General features: G+C 51.6%; 1 protein-coding gene across 1 annotated transcript; it reads right to left on the reverse strand.

The window, feature by feature from the left end:
- Positions 1–3562: 3562 nt before the first annotated feature.
- KLHL36 (kelch like family member 36) lies at positions 3563–16037 on the reverse strand. Its single transcript, XM_084757882.1, has 5 exons — positions 15839–16037; positions 12985–13061; positions 8289–9359; positions 5327–5484; positions 3563–4243 (listed from the first exon to the last, which is right to left on the reverse strand). Exons 2-5 carry the CDS (start codon positions 13042–13044, stop codon positions 3691–3693), a joined length of 1842 nt encoding a protein of 613 aa, XP_084614008.1. The 5' UTR covers positions 13045–13061; positions 15839–16037; the 3' UTR covers positions 3563–3690.
- Positions 16038–16351: the final 314 nt, after the last annotated feature.

The raw sequence follows: 16351 nt of genomic DNA on the forward strand, positions 1-16351 counted from the left end.
AGCCAGGAGCTCCAGCAGGAATGCAGACCCTCAGATGACTTCACCCACCACTACGTGTGAACTCACAAAACCTGAGTTGTGTTAGACTGCCCACACAGAAGGGTGAGATGGGAGGCAAAGCCACACAAAGCGAGGCGCACATGGACAACAGGGCATCCGTTATCCAGACAAACCAAGGTGCTGAAGGTAAGGACAGAGCTGGGGAACCCAAGCAGGCATCCTACAAAATGGTGATTAGCAAATTGTATGAAAGGGTATCAAAACAGTTTTTTTTTAAAAAAAAAAAACTCTTAAAAAGTCAGTTTGACAAGACGCCAGACAAGGTCTCCTATGAGGCTGTCCCGCATTATGCAAGCTTATCCTGGGGGCCAGGTACCACCGCAGAGCAAAGCAGCGGCTGCCCCAGCAGGATAGGGACCCCCAGGCTTACCACATCACAGGGACCAGGGTAAGGAAGGACAATTAGTGACTCTCTAAGATGGTGGGAGGGGTGACAGGCACCTTTTACTTTTAGCACTAGAAGGTCCCTTTTGGCTTAGAGGCCAAAGTATTTAGACATAGGTCAGTACATCTGAACTTGCAGACAGGGCACCAGGTCTTGAGGGAGGGACTCATGTTCACCTGGAGGCCTAAAATACCACCTGAGTTAGGGGCTGGGGACTCATCAAAGTCTGTCCAGGTCACCTTATACTCAGGGACCAGGAAGGGCCATTCACACTGCTCAGAAGAAGGAGCCCTACCTTCACAGGGGCCTTACAGTGTGAAAAAGAATAAACTGCCAGACAATCATGTATATTGGGGCATGGGGGCAGCACAGGATCTCACTGTGTTGCCCAAACTGGCCTGGGACTTCCTGGCTTAGGAGATCCTACCATCTCAGCCTTTCCAGTGACTAGGTGGAAGGCATGTGCCTCAGCGGCTGGCTGCTTTATGGGATGCCAAGCACCAGAAGGACCAGGCAAACAAGCACCCCGAGCTCCCTGCCCTCTTTCCTTTCTGCCTTACTTAAACAGGGCTCCAAACCAAAAACCTGTAACATATAAGCCCCGCCCTCACTGTTCCAACAGTGCCCCCTGCTGGGGTCATCTGGAAGCGGTCTGTCCTTGTGGATACCTGTTTCTCTTCATTCTTGCATAGAATAGAATTGTCCAATTAAAGCCCCAGGAAACAAAAGCATGGCCCAGGACCACTGCTGGGCTCCAGGCTTTTCCACTGATTCCCACCAAGCTCAAAACCCTTTCTCAGTAAAGGGCAGCTCCCTGCAGCTATGAGAAAAAGCAACCCACAGTGAAAGCCCTCCCTTTAAAGGAAGGGAGCTTTAAAGTTTCTGTTCGGCTGCTACAGTGGCAGAGTCCAAGCCTGTAAGTTAGTAACCACATTAACAATGCTGGAGGGACACTGTGGTTAACCCACAAGGCACCCAAGTAGAGTGGAAGCCGTGGATCACCTTATCTGGGGCGGACAGCTGCAGCGGGCAATAGAGGAGCTGGCTTAGGCTCGGACCAGTGGCTCTGCTCTTCCCAGGGTCAAGGCTGTCCTGCCGGGTAAGCCATTTGTGATGTCTTCCCATGTGCTTTTCCCAGACTGCCCAACTCTGGATGAACGCCCCCCACCCTGTACCCTGCTCCCCTTTCTGTGTGTTCATGATCTGCAGAGAACAGGCCATGCTTCGGCCAGGCCTTCTGAAAGGGTTTCAAGTAATGAGGTTTTTCTTGGAGTAAGGATGGGTACACTGTCCTGGAGTTCAGTATTGGAGAGGGGAGAAGAGGTGGAGTCTCAAAGCCAAAGTGTGGGAAACGGTGGGATGATGGAGGTAAACAGCGCAAGACTTCTCAGAGCCTTTTATACATGGGAGGGCACGAAGCTCCCTGGTCACTTGTCTGCATGGCCTGCTGAAGCTCCCAACTGTCTACGAGCCCATAGGGACTTCTGCATGCAGTAACTGATGAGCTATGCAGACTGCTTATGCAGTAGTGGAGTCGGCCCATGACTCTGAAGTCTTCGGTGCTCAAGCCAGCCTTCCCCCTCCCAGAGCAGCGCAGAAACAGACCGCCTGGGACCACCATGACCCCAGGTGGGGAGGGAAGGAAGCACAGACGAGAAAGCGTCAGCGGAGAATCTGAGCATGGCAGCAAACCCTTATGACCCTGGCACTTGGGAGGTAGGGGCAAGAGGATCAAGGCCAGCCTAGGTTACAAGGAACTGTGTCTCCAAAACCAGTGGGCTGAGGCTTTGCTTCGAACACAAAGGCTGGAGAGGAGTTACCCTGCCCCTGTTGAGTAGGAAATAGGGGGTGGCCAGGCAGTAGTGGTACACGCCTTTAATCCCAGCACTGGGGAAGGCAGAGGTGGATCTCTGAGTTCGAGGCCAGCCTGGTCTATGGAGTGAGTCCCAGGACAGCTAGCGCTACACAGAGAAACCCTTTGTCTTGAAAAGCCAAGACAGAAGAAGAAGAAGAAGAAGAAGAAGAAGAAGAAGAAGAAGAAGAAGAAGAAGAAGAAGAAGAAGAAGAAGAAGAAGAAGAAGAAGAAAAAGAAGAAGAAGAAGAGGAGAAGGAAGAAGTGAAATGTGCACAGACAAAAGCACCGAGAAGAGTCTGACTGGGTATAGTGGCTATGCCTAAGATCCCAGCACTCAGGAGGCTAAGGCAGGAGGATCACCATGAGTTTGATGATAACCAGGGCTACAGTGTGTGTGTGTGTGTGTGTGTGTGTGTGTGTGAGAGAGAGAGAGAGAGAGAGAGAGAAAGAGAGAGAGAGAGAGAGAGAGAGAGAGAGAGAGACACCCTGTTTCAAAGAAAGAAGGAAAGAAATGGAGAAACAATCTTCCCAGCATGGTAGACCCACTTAGCAGCCACCAGCAGGGCCAGGACAGTGGCTAGAGCCGGGGAAGGGGAAGGAACTCAGCCACCTTCTTGAGGACCAGTGCACTTATTTGTGCAGTGCTCCTGATGCTGGGCCAGCCCAGAGAAACAACTGAGGGGCCTACAGGGCTGCCTTTGAGAAAAGAAAGGTAGATTCAGGGAGCTCGCTATGACAGTGACAAGAGGCAGGCAGCTCGTGCTACAGAAGCACATAGACACCTCAGTGCTGCTTCCCCCCCCCCCTTTTTTAATGACCTACATGAAATTCACAAAGATTCCCAGCCATGGAAAATGGCACCATGGAGGCTACTATGTAACTACCAGCAAGAAAATTGAGAGTCCCCGGGTCTTGCTCACATGCCTGCCCAGGGAGCTTGGGGGTCCCCATGTCTTTAAATGAACAACAGATGTGCTTGGTCCTGCTTGCAACAACTTGCTCACATCTTACGTCTCTGGACTGGCCTCCGCTCCAGGCCCTCGGCACAGCTTGGGTGTCTGTATGAAAGTCTGGTCAGGTTTGGGGCAGCCCAGCCAGACCTTAGAGACCTCGAGTTTCACTACAAACATTTCCATATAACCTGTGAGGCAGCTACTGTTGGCGGGGACAGTCGCAGGGACCTTTAGGAGTGCATGGCCTGGGAAGAATGCCCGTGCAGATATGAGGGCCCAAGTACATAAGTATTCAGACGAGATAATATGTAAAATTGTGAAGAATATTTAATTAGTAATTACTTTGATGGCATAGAAATATCAGGAATCAAAAAAGTATAAAAAACTGCTAGAGAGTAAGTGGCGTGGGTGTGGCCGCCTCTGCGAGTGCCTCGGGGTCACTGACCTCGGTCCTGGCGCTTGTCCTTGTTCCTCTTTTTCTTTTCCTCCAGCCTTGGGTTGAGGGCACACACACAAGCTGACACGCCTGCAATGGCGTTGGGGAGGTCGGGCCCCCTGCTCCACCTGTTGGTCTCATGGTCATATACCTGCACGGCCCTGGAGAAGGCAGTGTTCTCCCAGCTATAGCCCCCCAAGATGTAGATGCGGCCCTGCCACACTGCCACGCCCGACTCGCTGTTGGCCTGCAGCAGCGGTGCCACGCGAGTCCACTGGTTGCACTGTGGGCTGTAGGCCTCCACGCCCAGCACGTCAAAGCGTTCCATGGATTCCATGTGGTCGTCGCTGCCTCCGATGGAATAGATGTTGTCGCCCAGGCTGCACATGCTGTGCCAGCCTCGCGCTGTCATCATGGGCCGCCTTTCCTCCCACACATCCGTGCGGTGGTCATAGCACAGAAGGTTCTTGCGGTAAGGGCCAATCTGGTAGTCATGTCCCCCAGAGATGTACACGAAGTCTTTGTAGATGGTGCCCGCGTGGCCATAGGTGAACCTGCAGAGAGGATGGTGGGTGGGGGGAGACAGAAGAGCTCAGGGCACGGCAGCCTGCTTCTCAGGAAGTCATGAGGGGTTGAGGGGAAAAGCATGGAGCAGGCAAACCAAGGACACCTTCTGGACCTCAGCTGTCAATGGAGAGGGGCACAGAATGTGAGTCAACAAATGGCCCCTGCCTCAGGGAAGGCCCATGGGAGTACTTCACTTTCTGGCCAGTTTTCTGAAAGCCTGACTCCACCGAACATTATCAAAGTGGAAAAAAGAGACAAAAAAAAAAAAAAAAAAAAGTATGGCAGGACCTGTGATGCAAGCTTTCTTTCTTTCTTTCTCTCTCTCTCTCTTTTTTTTTTTTTTTGGTTTGTCTCAAGAGGGTTTTTCTGTGTAGTCTTGGCTGTCCTAGACTTGCTTTATAGACCAGGCTGGCCTCGAACTCAGAGATCCACCTGCCTCTGCCTCCCGAGGGCTGGGATTAAAGGCGTGCACCACCACGCCTGGCCCAATTGTGACTTTAAAACACAGGCTCGCTCCAACCCTTCAAACTCTGGGGGACAAAGTCCCCAAGATACCTAGTGTATCCCATGGCCAGACTGGGCTCTGGTGCAACTGAGGATGGTAAACAGATGGTGTGCGGGTTCGGCAGTCCATGACACAACCCACACTCAGTGATTCAATACCAGCTGCAGACCTGGGCGGGGGGAGGGGTGTGCCACTCTCCCTGGGGTGCTCCCTGCCTGCTGGAGGTCACATGAGGAGGTCACAGGGAGATGGTGTCTAAATTTCCCCAGGCTGTGCAACAGTACCCACTCTGCAAGTGAGAGAATGGAACACGGGTGGGGAAAGGCCCCTGCCTCTCTGAACTCCCTCCTACACCCAGCAGGGTCTTCTAGTAAGGCACTTAACCATCCCAACTTAACCCTCACTCTCTGAACCCCAGGGCCCCAGTCAACTCGGAAACTGGGGGGTGCTTGTCATGGCGGCAACCACCCTCAGCCCCTCATGCACACCCAGTTATGAAGAAGCCAGGACACCTATGAACACAGCAAACACAAGTACACGGTTGCCTGCCTTAAGCCCTCATTACCTCGGCAAGCCAGCCACATAGGTCCAGGAGTTGGTCTTGGGGCTGTAGGTCTCTACAGAAGACAGAGCTCCGTTCTCGTTCCGGCCGCCGACAGCCACCAGCATGTCTTCAATGGAGGCCAGGTAGAAATCCACGCGGCGCTGGTTCATGGATGCCACCTGGGACGGTGAGACACCGTGAAGGCTACCTTCCCAAGCCCTAGTGCCATACTCCTTAACTGTGTCCACAGAGTGAATGGCCCAGGAAGGCCAGACAGTGTGGCCAGATGACCGGGAGAGAGGAGCCTGGACTTGAGGAAAGGGGGAGGGGGCGCTACTGAGGGAAATTCTGAGAACCCCTGATGTTTCCACTCAAATTCCTAAGAGTTGTGTGGGGACACACCTCCTTAAACTCGTTAGGCCACACGGTCAACCTTGTGGCCTGGCATTACGCAAGAAATGAATGAGACAAGGTTTCTCTGTGTAGCCTCGGCTGTCCTGGACTTACTTTGTAGACCAGGCTGGCTTCGAACGCACAGAGATCCGCCTGCCTCTGCCTCCCTGAGTGCTGGGATTAGAGGCGTGCACGACTGTGCCTGGCTGCACTTGTTCTTATGTAGGAGCCAGGTTCAATTCCCAGCACCCGCGTGACAGCTCACAACTGTCCATAACTCTAGCTCCAAGGGATCTGATGCTCTCTTCTGACTTCTGCAGACACTAGGCATGCATATGGTGCTCAGGCATATATGTAAGCATGACACTCGTACACATAAAATTAAATAGATAAGCCTATATGAAATAAAATATTTAAACAAAGTCCTTCTTCCCCCATCAGATGGCTGTTCAGAGTGCTGGGATTCCAGCATGTGGGACAACACCCTGCCACTGAGGCACACTCCGGCTGAGATTTCACTAGCCAGAAAGTGGCACTCCTGAGTGTACGAGCTCCAGTCTTGATAAAAACCTAGGAGACCACAGGTTCAGCCTCTGCCACCAGCTTTTCAGGAAAGCCTACAAAGCTTGTATGTGGTGGGGAGAGGGCATGCATGCCATCATGGCATGTGTGTGTGTAAGTCAGAGGGCAGCCCTGGGGAGCTGATTCTCTCCTTCCATTTATATGGGCTCCAAGAACTAAACTCAAGTCACCAGGCTTCCATGGCTAGCCTCTTCATCTGCTAAGCCATCTTGCTGGCCCAGGTTAGAGTCACCTGGAATCCATTCTGGTTTTGTTGTTGTTGTTGTTGTTTTGGTTTTGTTGTTGTTTCTCTCTCTCTCTCTCTCTCTCTCTCTCTCTCTCTCTCTCTCTCTCTCTCTCTCTCCAGGGTTTCTCTGTATAATAGCCCTGGCTGTCCTGGAACTCTCTTTGTAGACTAGACTGGCCTCGAACTCACAGAAACCCACCTGCCTCCCAAGTGCTGGCACTAAAGGCGTGTGCCACAACACTCCGCCCTCTGTTTTCAATTTTGTGACAGGGCCTCAACTATAGTCTAGGCTGTATCACTATATAGCCCAAATTGGCTTCAGACTTGTGGCAATTCTCCTGTCTTAGCCTCCTAAATCCTGGGATTACAGGTGTGAGCCACTGTGCCTGGCTGGTGTTAAGTTCAGCAAACACCTAGGTGATTAGTTACACAGAGGTGTGAGCATAAAGGTGGGTTTCCATGGCTGGCAGTCTGAAGAGGTGATCACAGAGGCATCACTTCACTTCAGCCATCTGGATGCCAATCAACTCCGCCTGCCACCCTCGTGGGCCTACAAGGCCACAAACATATGTGACAAGGAGCCAGCCTGAAACTTCTGAGAATTTACTAGCTCAGGGCAATGGCCCCTATAGGCTCATACACTTGCATGCTGAGTCCCCAGTTAGTGAACTGTTCGGGAAGGATTAGGAGGTGTGGCCTTGTTGGAGGAGGTGTGTCACTGGGGGGCGGTGAGCTTGGAGGTTTCAAAAGCCTACGCCTGTCTGTTTTGGCCATGATGAAAATGGACTAACTCTTTGAAACTGCAAGCAAGGCCCCCGATTAAATGGATTAAATGCCTTCTTGGCTCAGAGGATAAGAGCACTGGCTGCCCTTATATATACGTCTGGTTCATTTCCCAGAAACCATATGGTGACTTATAACTATCAGAATACTATATAAATAATAAATAAATCTTTTAAGAAATTTTATTTACTTATTTTATATTACATGTATGGATGTTTTGCCTGCATGTATGTATGTATGCTTTTATGCTCACGGAAGTCAAAAGCGGCCACAAGATCTCCAGGAGCTGGAGTCAGGGATGTTCGTGAGCAACCATGTGGGTGCCAGGAACTGAACTCTGGTCCTCTGCACCAGCAATAAATGCTTTTAACTGAGAACCATTTTTCCAGCCCTAAATGCTTCTGCAAGAGTTGCCTTGGTCATGATGTCTTCTTCATAGCAGTAGAAGCCCTGACTAAGACACTCAGCTAGGGTGTGCTAACGGGGCTGGCGTGTGAGGTCCATGCTGGCCCTGGGTTGTGCTGAGTTCTGTTGCTTCCTCAAAATAACTACCAAGACCTCTCCACAAGAGACTCCCAAGAGAGGCTCTAAGGCCTGGGGCCCTTGCTGGGTTGAACCCTGTCACGGAGCCTGGAACAGCCATTAGCACTTAGCATCTGTTAGTTACAATTAATAAGACTGAAAATGTACACTGTCCACATTTCAAGCTCTCAACGGCCACACAGGGCCAATGGCCACTGTGTTGGACACAGGACAGACACAGAATGCTCCCACCAGGGCAGAAGGTTCCATCAGAAGAATGCTGCTTGGCCTTCCCTGACCCCTACCCAGGTGTAGGTACGGGCAGGGCAGCAATGGTATAACCCATCACTTTATCACCACAGCTCTCTCAGAAGCAGGGCAGTAGTCAAAGCCCAGAACAAAACTGGAAAGCCACGGTGAAATTAGCGAACTGCCAAGAGGCCTCAAGAGTAACAAATTCATTTGCTTTAATCTCACCTTGATCCACTGTTTACGGCGGGGGTCATACCTATAAAGAAGGTTGGAGGCCGCATCCCCTCCATTGTCTCTGGAGAAGCTGCCACCAGCAATGAAGATGAAGCCCCCCAGCACAGCGACGCAGTGATGGCTCCGGCGGGCCGGCAGGGATGTCTCCTTCACCCACTGCTCGTTCTTGGTGTCTAGGTAGCAGGTGTCGTCGCTCAGCTCCAGACACCGCTCCGAGACCTCACCACCCACGAAGAGCAGGCACTCCTCGGAACGCAGCACCGTCCGCTTGGTCTGCAGGACAGGCTGAGCCACCAGGCTCTGGTGGTACTGCATGGCCTCCTCCACAAAGCCCTCGAAGTTGGCCTCGCTGGGCAACAGCGAGCACATGGCCAGCTTCACGCGCTGGAGCAGGATGTCCTCGGGGAAGAGAGGGAAGCGGATGTTCTCAAGCACGTGGCCGGCGTGCGCCTCGCGCTCTGGCTGCTGTGTGAGCCACTGCAGAGCCGCCTGCAGCAGGTCATATTCCCACGTGTGCTGCACCTGGCCGCTGCTCAGGTAGAAGCACAGCTTCTGCACAGAGACGGTCTGCAGGAAGTCAGGCGTGAAGGACAGCGTGCTGAAGTGGCTCAGCACGAAGCTGTCGATGAAGGCATCCAGCCGCTTGAGGCTATAGATGGAGGCCAGCTCCTGCAGGTATAGGTAGTTATCTTCGCTCACTTCCTGCTCCAGGTACTCGCAGCAGAAGTCCACCGCCGTCCAGATCTGCAGCAGGTGCGCCGTCTCCAGGATGTAGTCGATGTTGCTGCCGTCCAGCTCCAGCTCGCTGCTGTAGAGGAAGTCCACCACGGCCTTGAGTCCCACGTAGGAGGTGCCGACCAGCTCCACCTCCTTCTGGAAAGCCTCGCGCATGCCCAGTGTGAACATGGAGTTGAAGTAGTCGCTGCACACAGCCAGAAGGTTGCGGTGGGCTGGTACTTGCTGCTCTTCAACCACAAGGACCACGTCACAGAAGAGGCCGTGCAGCCGCTGCTCATTTAGCCGCTGCAGCACTGTGCTGGAGTGGTCAGCCCAGTGGTACACCTGCACAAAAAAGGGGGGCATCAGGAGATGGGGGGGGGGCGGCACAGGCCTGCCACCCACGGCCTGCAGGGATCAAACGGTCAGCCCCCAGAGGTACCGACAATTGTGATAAAATGGAACGAGACATCGAAGTTAAACATCAGAGCATCACGGGTACACTAAGAGCATGTGTCTCCTTCTTTCCTTCCCTCCCATCCTCCTGAAATAAGTTTTAAAAATTTGGCTGGGCATGGTGGCACATGCCTATAGTGTTATCATGCAAGCGGCAGAGGCTAGTGGGCCTCTGTGAGGTCAAGGTCAGTCTGGTCTATCTAGAAAGTTCTAGGCCAGCCAGGACTGTTATATAGAGACACTATCTCAAATAAGACAAAACAAACGAATAAAATAGGTAGTGAGCAGATCGTGGTGGAGCACGCCTGTAATCCCAGCACTCAGGGAGGGAAGAGGCAGGAGGATCTCTGTGAGTTCGAGGCCAGCCTGGTCTATAAAGTTGAATCCAGGAATGTTGAGGTCAGAATACAGCTAGCTGTCTCTCATTCCATCCTGTACATTTTAGGAGTGAAGTTCAGGTTGTTTGTCGGACTTGAGCAGTACGTGATTTTACATATTGAGCTGTCTAGCCAGCCCTACTATATGTAATTCCAGAAGCTGTCTGCTTGGCAAGTCTCTGTGAGTTCAAGGCCAGCCTGGTCTACAGAAGGAGTTCTGGGATGGCCAGGACTATACAGAGAAACCCTGTCTCAAAAAACAAACAAAAACAACAACAACCAAAAAAAAAAAAGAAAAGAAAAGAAAAAAGAGCAAGCAACAACAACAAGAAGAAACTGTCTGCTTTCTGTCATCTTTCTCCTTTATAACCAGGAGTCTAAGAGTTTACATTTTTCTCTCTTCCCTTCAGTCTCTCCTTTCTTCCTTCTTCTAGGTCATGATAGATGTTTTGTAAATGTTTTCCCATCAGAGACGTGACACACCCCAGGCCGAAGGCCCTAAAACCAGACAGGCCTGAGTCAGGACTCCAGCTCTGCTAACCTGACTCCCTCACCTGACAACAAAGTGAGCACGTTTATTTGTTTGTTTATTTATTTATTTTATGTATCTGATGCATGAAAACCTGCAGGCCAGAAGAGGATATAGATGGCTGTGAGCCACCCTGCGGTTGCTGGGAATTGAACTCAGGACCTCTCTGGAAGAGCAGCCAGTGCTCTTAACCTCTGAGCCATCTCTCCCGCCCCCAAAGTGAGCACATTTAGAATTAGGCTTAGGAAATCAATGGGACGGCCTAGCGGGCATTTGAGACTCTGGCTGCTATGCTTGAGGTCCTGAAGGGTGGCAGCCTTCTTTCTGTCTTACAAAATGTGGGGTTCAGCCGGGCGGTGGTGGCGCATGCCTTTAATCTCAGCACTTGGGAGGCAGAGGCAGGCAGATCTCCATGAGTTCGAGGCCATCCTGGTCCACAAAGTGAGTCCAGAACAGCCAAGGCTACACAAAGAAACCCTGTCTTGAAAAAACAAACAAACAAACAAACAACAAAACAGAATGCAGGGTTCACTGCCCCCAGCCCTGCCCCCACATCCATTGCTCAGGAGTCTGCAGCTATCACCACCTGTCTGATGCTGCTTCTCTGATCTTAGGCTGAGAACCCACGGACAGCACTGCAGGAATAAATGGCATCCTCCTCAGGGCTCATTGTGTGCTGTCCACAAGACAGAACGAAGGGGGGGAGGAGAAGGGGTGCGAAGAGGGGAAAGGCAAAGGGGGAGGGCAAGAAAAAGACTCAATACAAGGAAAAGCAGCTTTTTGCTTGCTTGCTTGTTTTTTCCAGATAGGATGTCTCTGTGTAGCCTTGACTGTCTGGAACTAGATCTGAACCCAGGCTGGCCTCAAACTCACAGAGATCTGCCTGCTTCTGTCTCAAGTGCTGGGAGTAAAAGCCTATGCAGTCACGTCCAGCTGGGATTTTTTTCCTTAATTAAATCATTTAAAGTGGGAAGACCACCTTCCTCTTCTTCTTCTTCTTCTTCTTCTTCTTCTTCTTCTTCTTCTTCTTCTTGTTTCTTTGAGACAGGGTTTCTCTGTGTAGCCTTGGCTATCCTAGACTCACTTTGTTGACCAGTCTGGCCTTGAACTCACAGCAATCCATCCGCCTGTCTGTGCCTCCCAAGTTCTGGGATTAAAGGTGTGCGCCACCATGCCCAGCTCTGTCTGTTGTCTTTCAAAATAGGGTTTCTCTGTGTAGCCCTGGCCGTAAATTTAGGAATCTACTTGTCTGTGCCTTCTGAGTGCCAGAAAAGGCATGTGCCACCATGCCTAGCCTTCCCTTCTCTTGCTATGAGCCTGAGAGCAGTCTTTAATTTCTGACCCTTCTGCTAGTGCTAGGATCACAGGTATGTTCTACTGTGTACCAAATATGCAATGTTGGGGGCTGGACCCAGGGTTTTATGCATTCCATGCCAGTCAAGCAGTCAGTCTACAAACTGAGTTCCATCCCCAACCCTAATATTTCTTTTCTTTCTTAAAATGTTATTGTTATTCTCTTTATTTATTTATTATTTATTTCTGGGGGTTTATTTTTGGAGGGGAGTTCAAGACAGGGTTTCTCTGTATAACCTTGGCTTTCCTGGACTCTCTCTGTAGACCAGACTAGCCTTGAACTCAGAGATCCACCTGCCTCTGCCTCCCAAGTGCTGGGATTAAAGGTGTGTGCCACCACCGCCCAGCTATTTCTGTTTTGTTTTTGTTTTTGTTTTTGTTTTTGTTTTTGAGACAGGGTTTCTATGTGTAGCCTTGGCTATCCTGGACTCACTTTGTAGACGAGGCCGGCCTTGAACTCTCAGCGATCCCCCTGCCTCTGCCTCCCCCAGTGCTGGGATTACAGGCGTTCACCATCTCACAGGCTGATTTGTTGTTTTGTTTTCTGAGAGCGATGGTCTTGCTGTGTACCTCTGGCTGGCCAGCCAGCCTGGCGCTCATCCTAGTGCGAGGGCTAGCCTTAAACTCGTGCTTGTTTTCCTGCTTCAGCCTCAGCTGCTGAGATTACAGATGTGCACCCTGCCCAGCTAGGCGATGGTCATTCTCCCCAGACTCCTTCCTGGCTTGCTGGGGGTTGTTCTAAAGAAACCAGGCAAATGTGGGCTGGTAGCCAGAACCCAGGGAGCTCAGACTTATTCACTCAGGGAGTCTCAGGGAGTCAGACACAGACAAGGAAGAGATTCCCCGAGGCTTTAACATCAGGAAGATGAGTCCTACCAGAGGCTGGTTTCTCTGTGGACTTGGTGAGCCCCCACATGAAGGCAGAAGTCCCATGGTTCTTTTGTCCCACCCTTCATGGTGATTTGTGGAACGGAGGGAGCTATAGCCAGGCGTTCTGCAAACCCACATGTGGCCACAGTTAAGAAGACCTCGGGAGCCGGGCGTGGTGGCGCACGCCTTTAATCCCAGCACTCAGGAGGCAGAGGTAGGCGGATCGCTGTGAGTTCGAGGCCAGCCTGGTCTACAAAGTGAGTCCAGGCCGGCCAAGGCTACACAGAGAGACCCTGTCTCGAAAAACCAAAAAAAAAAAAAAGACCTCGGTCCAGAGGAGGCGATCAGAATCGATGCCACGGGCGGGGAGGGACCGCTCACGTACCTTTGAAGATTCACTGATCTTGTACGGCCGAGACACTCGCATCTGCTTGCTTGCCTCCATTGTGAGTGACTTCAGACCTACAACAAGAATAGCATTCCTGAGCGTGCAGCATTAACTCCACGTTGGTTGTTAGCATCAGGCCCTGCTGGCAGACAGCGCTGTCGGCAAATGAAGGAAACTGTCCTGCGGAGGAGAGTGAGCGAGAACAAAATACTGTGTGTGGAAAAGTTAGGGTGTCATAGCCTCTTAGTGTGAGAACTGAGTTCGAAAAGAGAATTTGAAGGAACGGAAACAGAGAGACCTCGACCACAAGGGTAGATACTATTAATCTGAAGGGTGGAGTCTCAAGACCTATTGTGCAGAACAGACAGTGCAGTAACAGGAGTGTGAGAGGAATGAGAGGCTTTCTAACATAAGGGTTTGCTGTTGTTTTGTTTTGTTTTGAGACAGGGTTTCTCTGTGTAGCTTTGGCCTTCCTGGAACTCACTCTGTAACCAGGCTGGCCTTGAACTCACAGAGATCTACCTGCCTCTGTCTCCCAAGTGCTGGGATTAAAGGTGTGCAAACACCAATGCTTAAAATAAGCTGTTTTATTTGGGAACTGTGGGGCGGGAGACAGGCCAATTGCTTTTTTTCAGGTGGGTATCAGAGTTCCTGGAATTCTGAGCCCATCTTATGGCTTTGGCTGGAGGCAGGGGGCAACCTTCTTTACTTATATTTAATTCAGGTCTTTTTATCGTCTAAAGTCTAGAACATGACAGAGTTTAGTCTGTGTCCCATGCTCATGGTTCCCTCACCTTAAATTAAATGTATTTATTTTGTGAAAGCCTGGGAGAGTTAGTTCTTTTCCATCATATGGGACGCAGGGATTGGACTCAGGTTGTCAGGCTTGGTGGCAAACATCTTTGTCCTCTCAGCCATCTCAATGGTCCGACACCCACCTTTTGATGTTTAATCTAAACTCTACCTTTTGGCTATGACAGTCATCATTTTGGAGTTTGGACTCCAGTGTGGATCCGAGCTAAGGGACTTCTGCTTGCCATTGCATTTAACTCCTGCCATACATCAGCCAGGCTAATGTCAACTGTCCCACTTTGCAGATGAGGACATTTACAATCGTCAAAATGCTAGTTAATGTCTGACCACCAAACCTGGGCCCTTCGCCTTAGCATAGGAAACAGAGCCCACACTTGACCAATGTCACACTTTCAGATTCTCAAGTGGAGGGTGAGAGACAGTTATGACTGATGGGTACAAACTGTCCTCAGGGCATCATTTTCTCCCATATAACCCTTATTCTTGATTCAGAAAACAAGAGGCATGAAATAACGCACACAGCACCCCTCAGCCAGGGGTTCATGGCAAGGCTGCCTTGAAGACCCAAGAGGCCTTTTCTCCTTCCTCTGCCCTCCAAAGCTGTACTGTCTGGTCATAGGAGGGATGAATCCATGGCAAGAAGCAGGCCTTGAGGCCTGGGATTTAATGCAAACATGAGCAATCGTACTCTGCTGACCTTTTTGATCAAATCTACAGACGAGACACAGGATGCCTGCATTAACATGCCAAGTAACTTGTAAATACCTAGGAGCCAGGCTTTGTGGGGGGGTGGTGGTGGAGGGGGGGGGCTTGGAAGACTAGGGAGAGCCAGGCATGGTAGCACACACCTGTAACTCCAGCACTCTGGGAGGCAGAGTTAGTCAGAGCTCTGTGAGTTCAAGGCCAGCCTGATCTATGAAGTGAGTCCAGACAGCCAAGGCTACACAGAGAAACCCATTCTGGAACTCCCCTCCCCCCCCCCCCCAAAAAAAAAAAGACTAGGAGGGCACTAGCAAGGGCCACCCAGGAAGGACTAAACCTGTTGGATTAGGTTAAAACTTAGTTTGACTCAGAAAAAAAAATCTGCTCAGGAACTAGCTTCCCGCCCCATATGCTCTGTGGTGGGAGGGGCGGGGGGCGTGTCACGAGGGAACCACTGCAAACAGCCCAGAATCAACACTAACAACTTCCCTACCCTTAATAAGTTTGCCTCAAAGGCTCCTCTTTTTGAAAAGGCTGGAAAGTGCAGCCATGCGTCTGTCTTGTCATGAGTCTGTCTTACTTCGTTACCTCATTTTCCTTACAAAACCAGTATGGGCGTAGCACACACGCTGGGACTGGGGCTACAAGAAGACATTTCCCCCAGTTCTGCTGAGTCCACAAGAAGAATCATCTTGTTACCTACTGAACAAAGAGTCTTCGCTAAAGCAGAGCAATATGATAAGATAACACTGTTCTGAGATAAATCAGGAGAGCCGGGGGGCTCCAGTGTTCCCACGGAGGAGGAAATCTGCAGACATTGCATTCTGTTCCATTCTCCCTGGACCCAAGAAGAGACAACTGGATCTTTCAGCGAGAATTAGTAACTTTGTGACTAGGCTGTACCCATGCTGGGACTCTCTGACTGTCCCCAGGGGTGCTGGAGGCCCAGAGGAAAGGGCATCTACTTACTGCATACCCCTCGGTTCACCTTGGCAGTCTGAGACTGGGCACCATTGTTCCCACAGTAAGAAGGGCACACCGTGGTGGGGCGGGTGGCTGAGGGGCCCGCCCAAGGTCACAGAGAGGAAAATATAGATACCCTAACCGCCCATCTACTTAGGCCAGCCAGATCTCTGGTTCCTCCCAGTCTGGAAGCTTTCTTTTCTAGGCCAAGGGTTCTAGAGAGAGTTCTCCAGCGCCGAGGTCGCTTTAGTCTCCCGGATAGTGTCTGTAAACACCTAGCTGCGTCCTGGGCTACGTGCAAGCAGGTGAAATGAAGGTGCAGAGCCCCACCCGGGGTCCCTGGGAGCCAGCACGCAGCCCAGGCTGCACTCACCGTCCCGGGTCCTGCCCCGCAGGTGCTGAGGCGCTGAGGGAGGCGTGGGCCGCACCTGTGCACCCGCGGGCCCGGATCACACCCGCTTGCAAGCCGCTACCAGAGCACCGTACACTGCGGGGCTTCTGGGCTAGCCCGAAGCGCAGCCATCCCTCGGCAAGGAAGTGCAAGCCTTCACAGTCAATGGCGGCTGGGGGGCGGGGTCTGCAGGCGGGACCAGAGGCGGGGTCTGCAGGATAAAGGGCGGAGCTTCACCGGAGGGGCTGGCCTATAGAGGCGGAATGCAGCTTTAGGGGCGGGGCCTGCAGAGACAGAATGGAAGGAGGGAGGGGCGCCGCCTTAGGGGTGGGGTCTGTGGACGGGAGGGCGCTGCAAGAGGCACCAGGGGTCCCTGACTATTGATCCCACCTGGCCGGATCTCAGCTGTCCTAGGCAGGCCAGGCATGCGCTGTAGAAGCTTGCTGGTGCCCACATCCCAGGCGCCAGTATACCAAGTGGCTCCATAAGACAGAC

The sequence above is a fragment of the Acomys minous genome (assembly GCF_964271855.1).
Source record: "Acomys minous genome assembly, chromosome: 14".
In the NCBI taxonomy this organism is placed as follows: Eukaryota; Metazoa; Chordata; class Mammalia; order Rodentia; family Muridae; genus Acomys; species Acomys minous.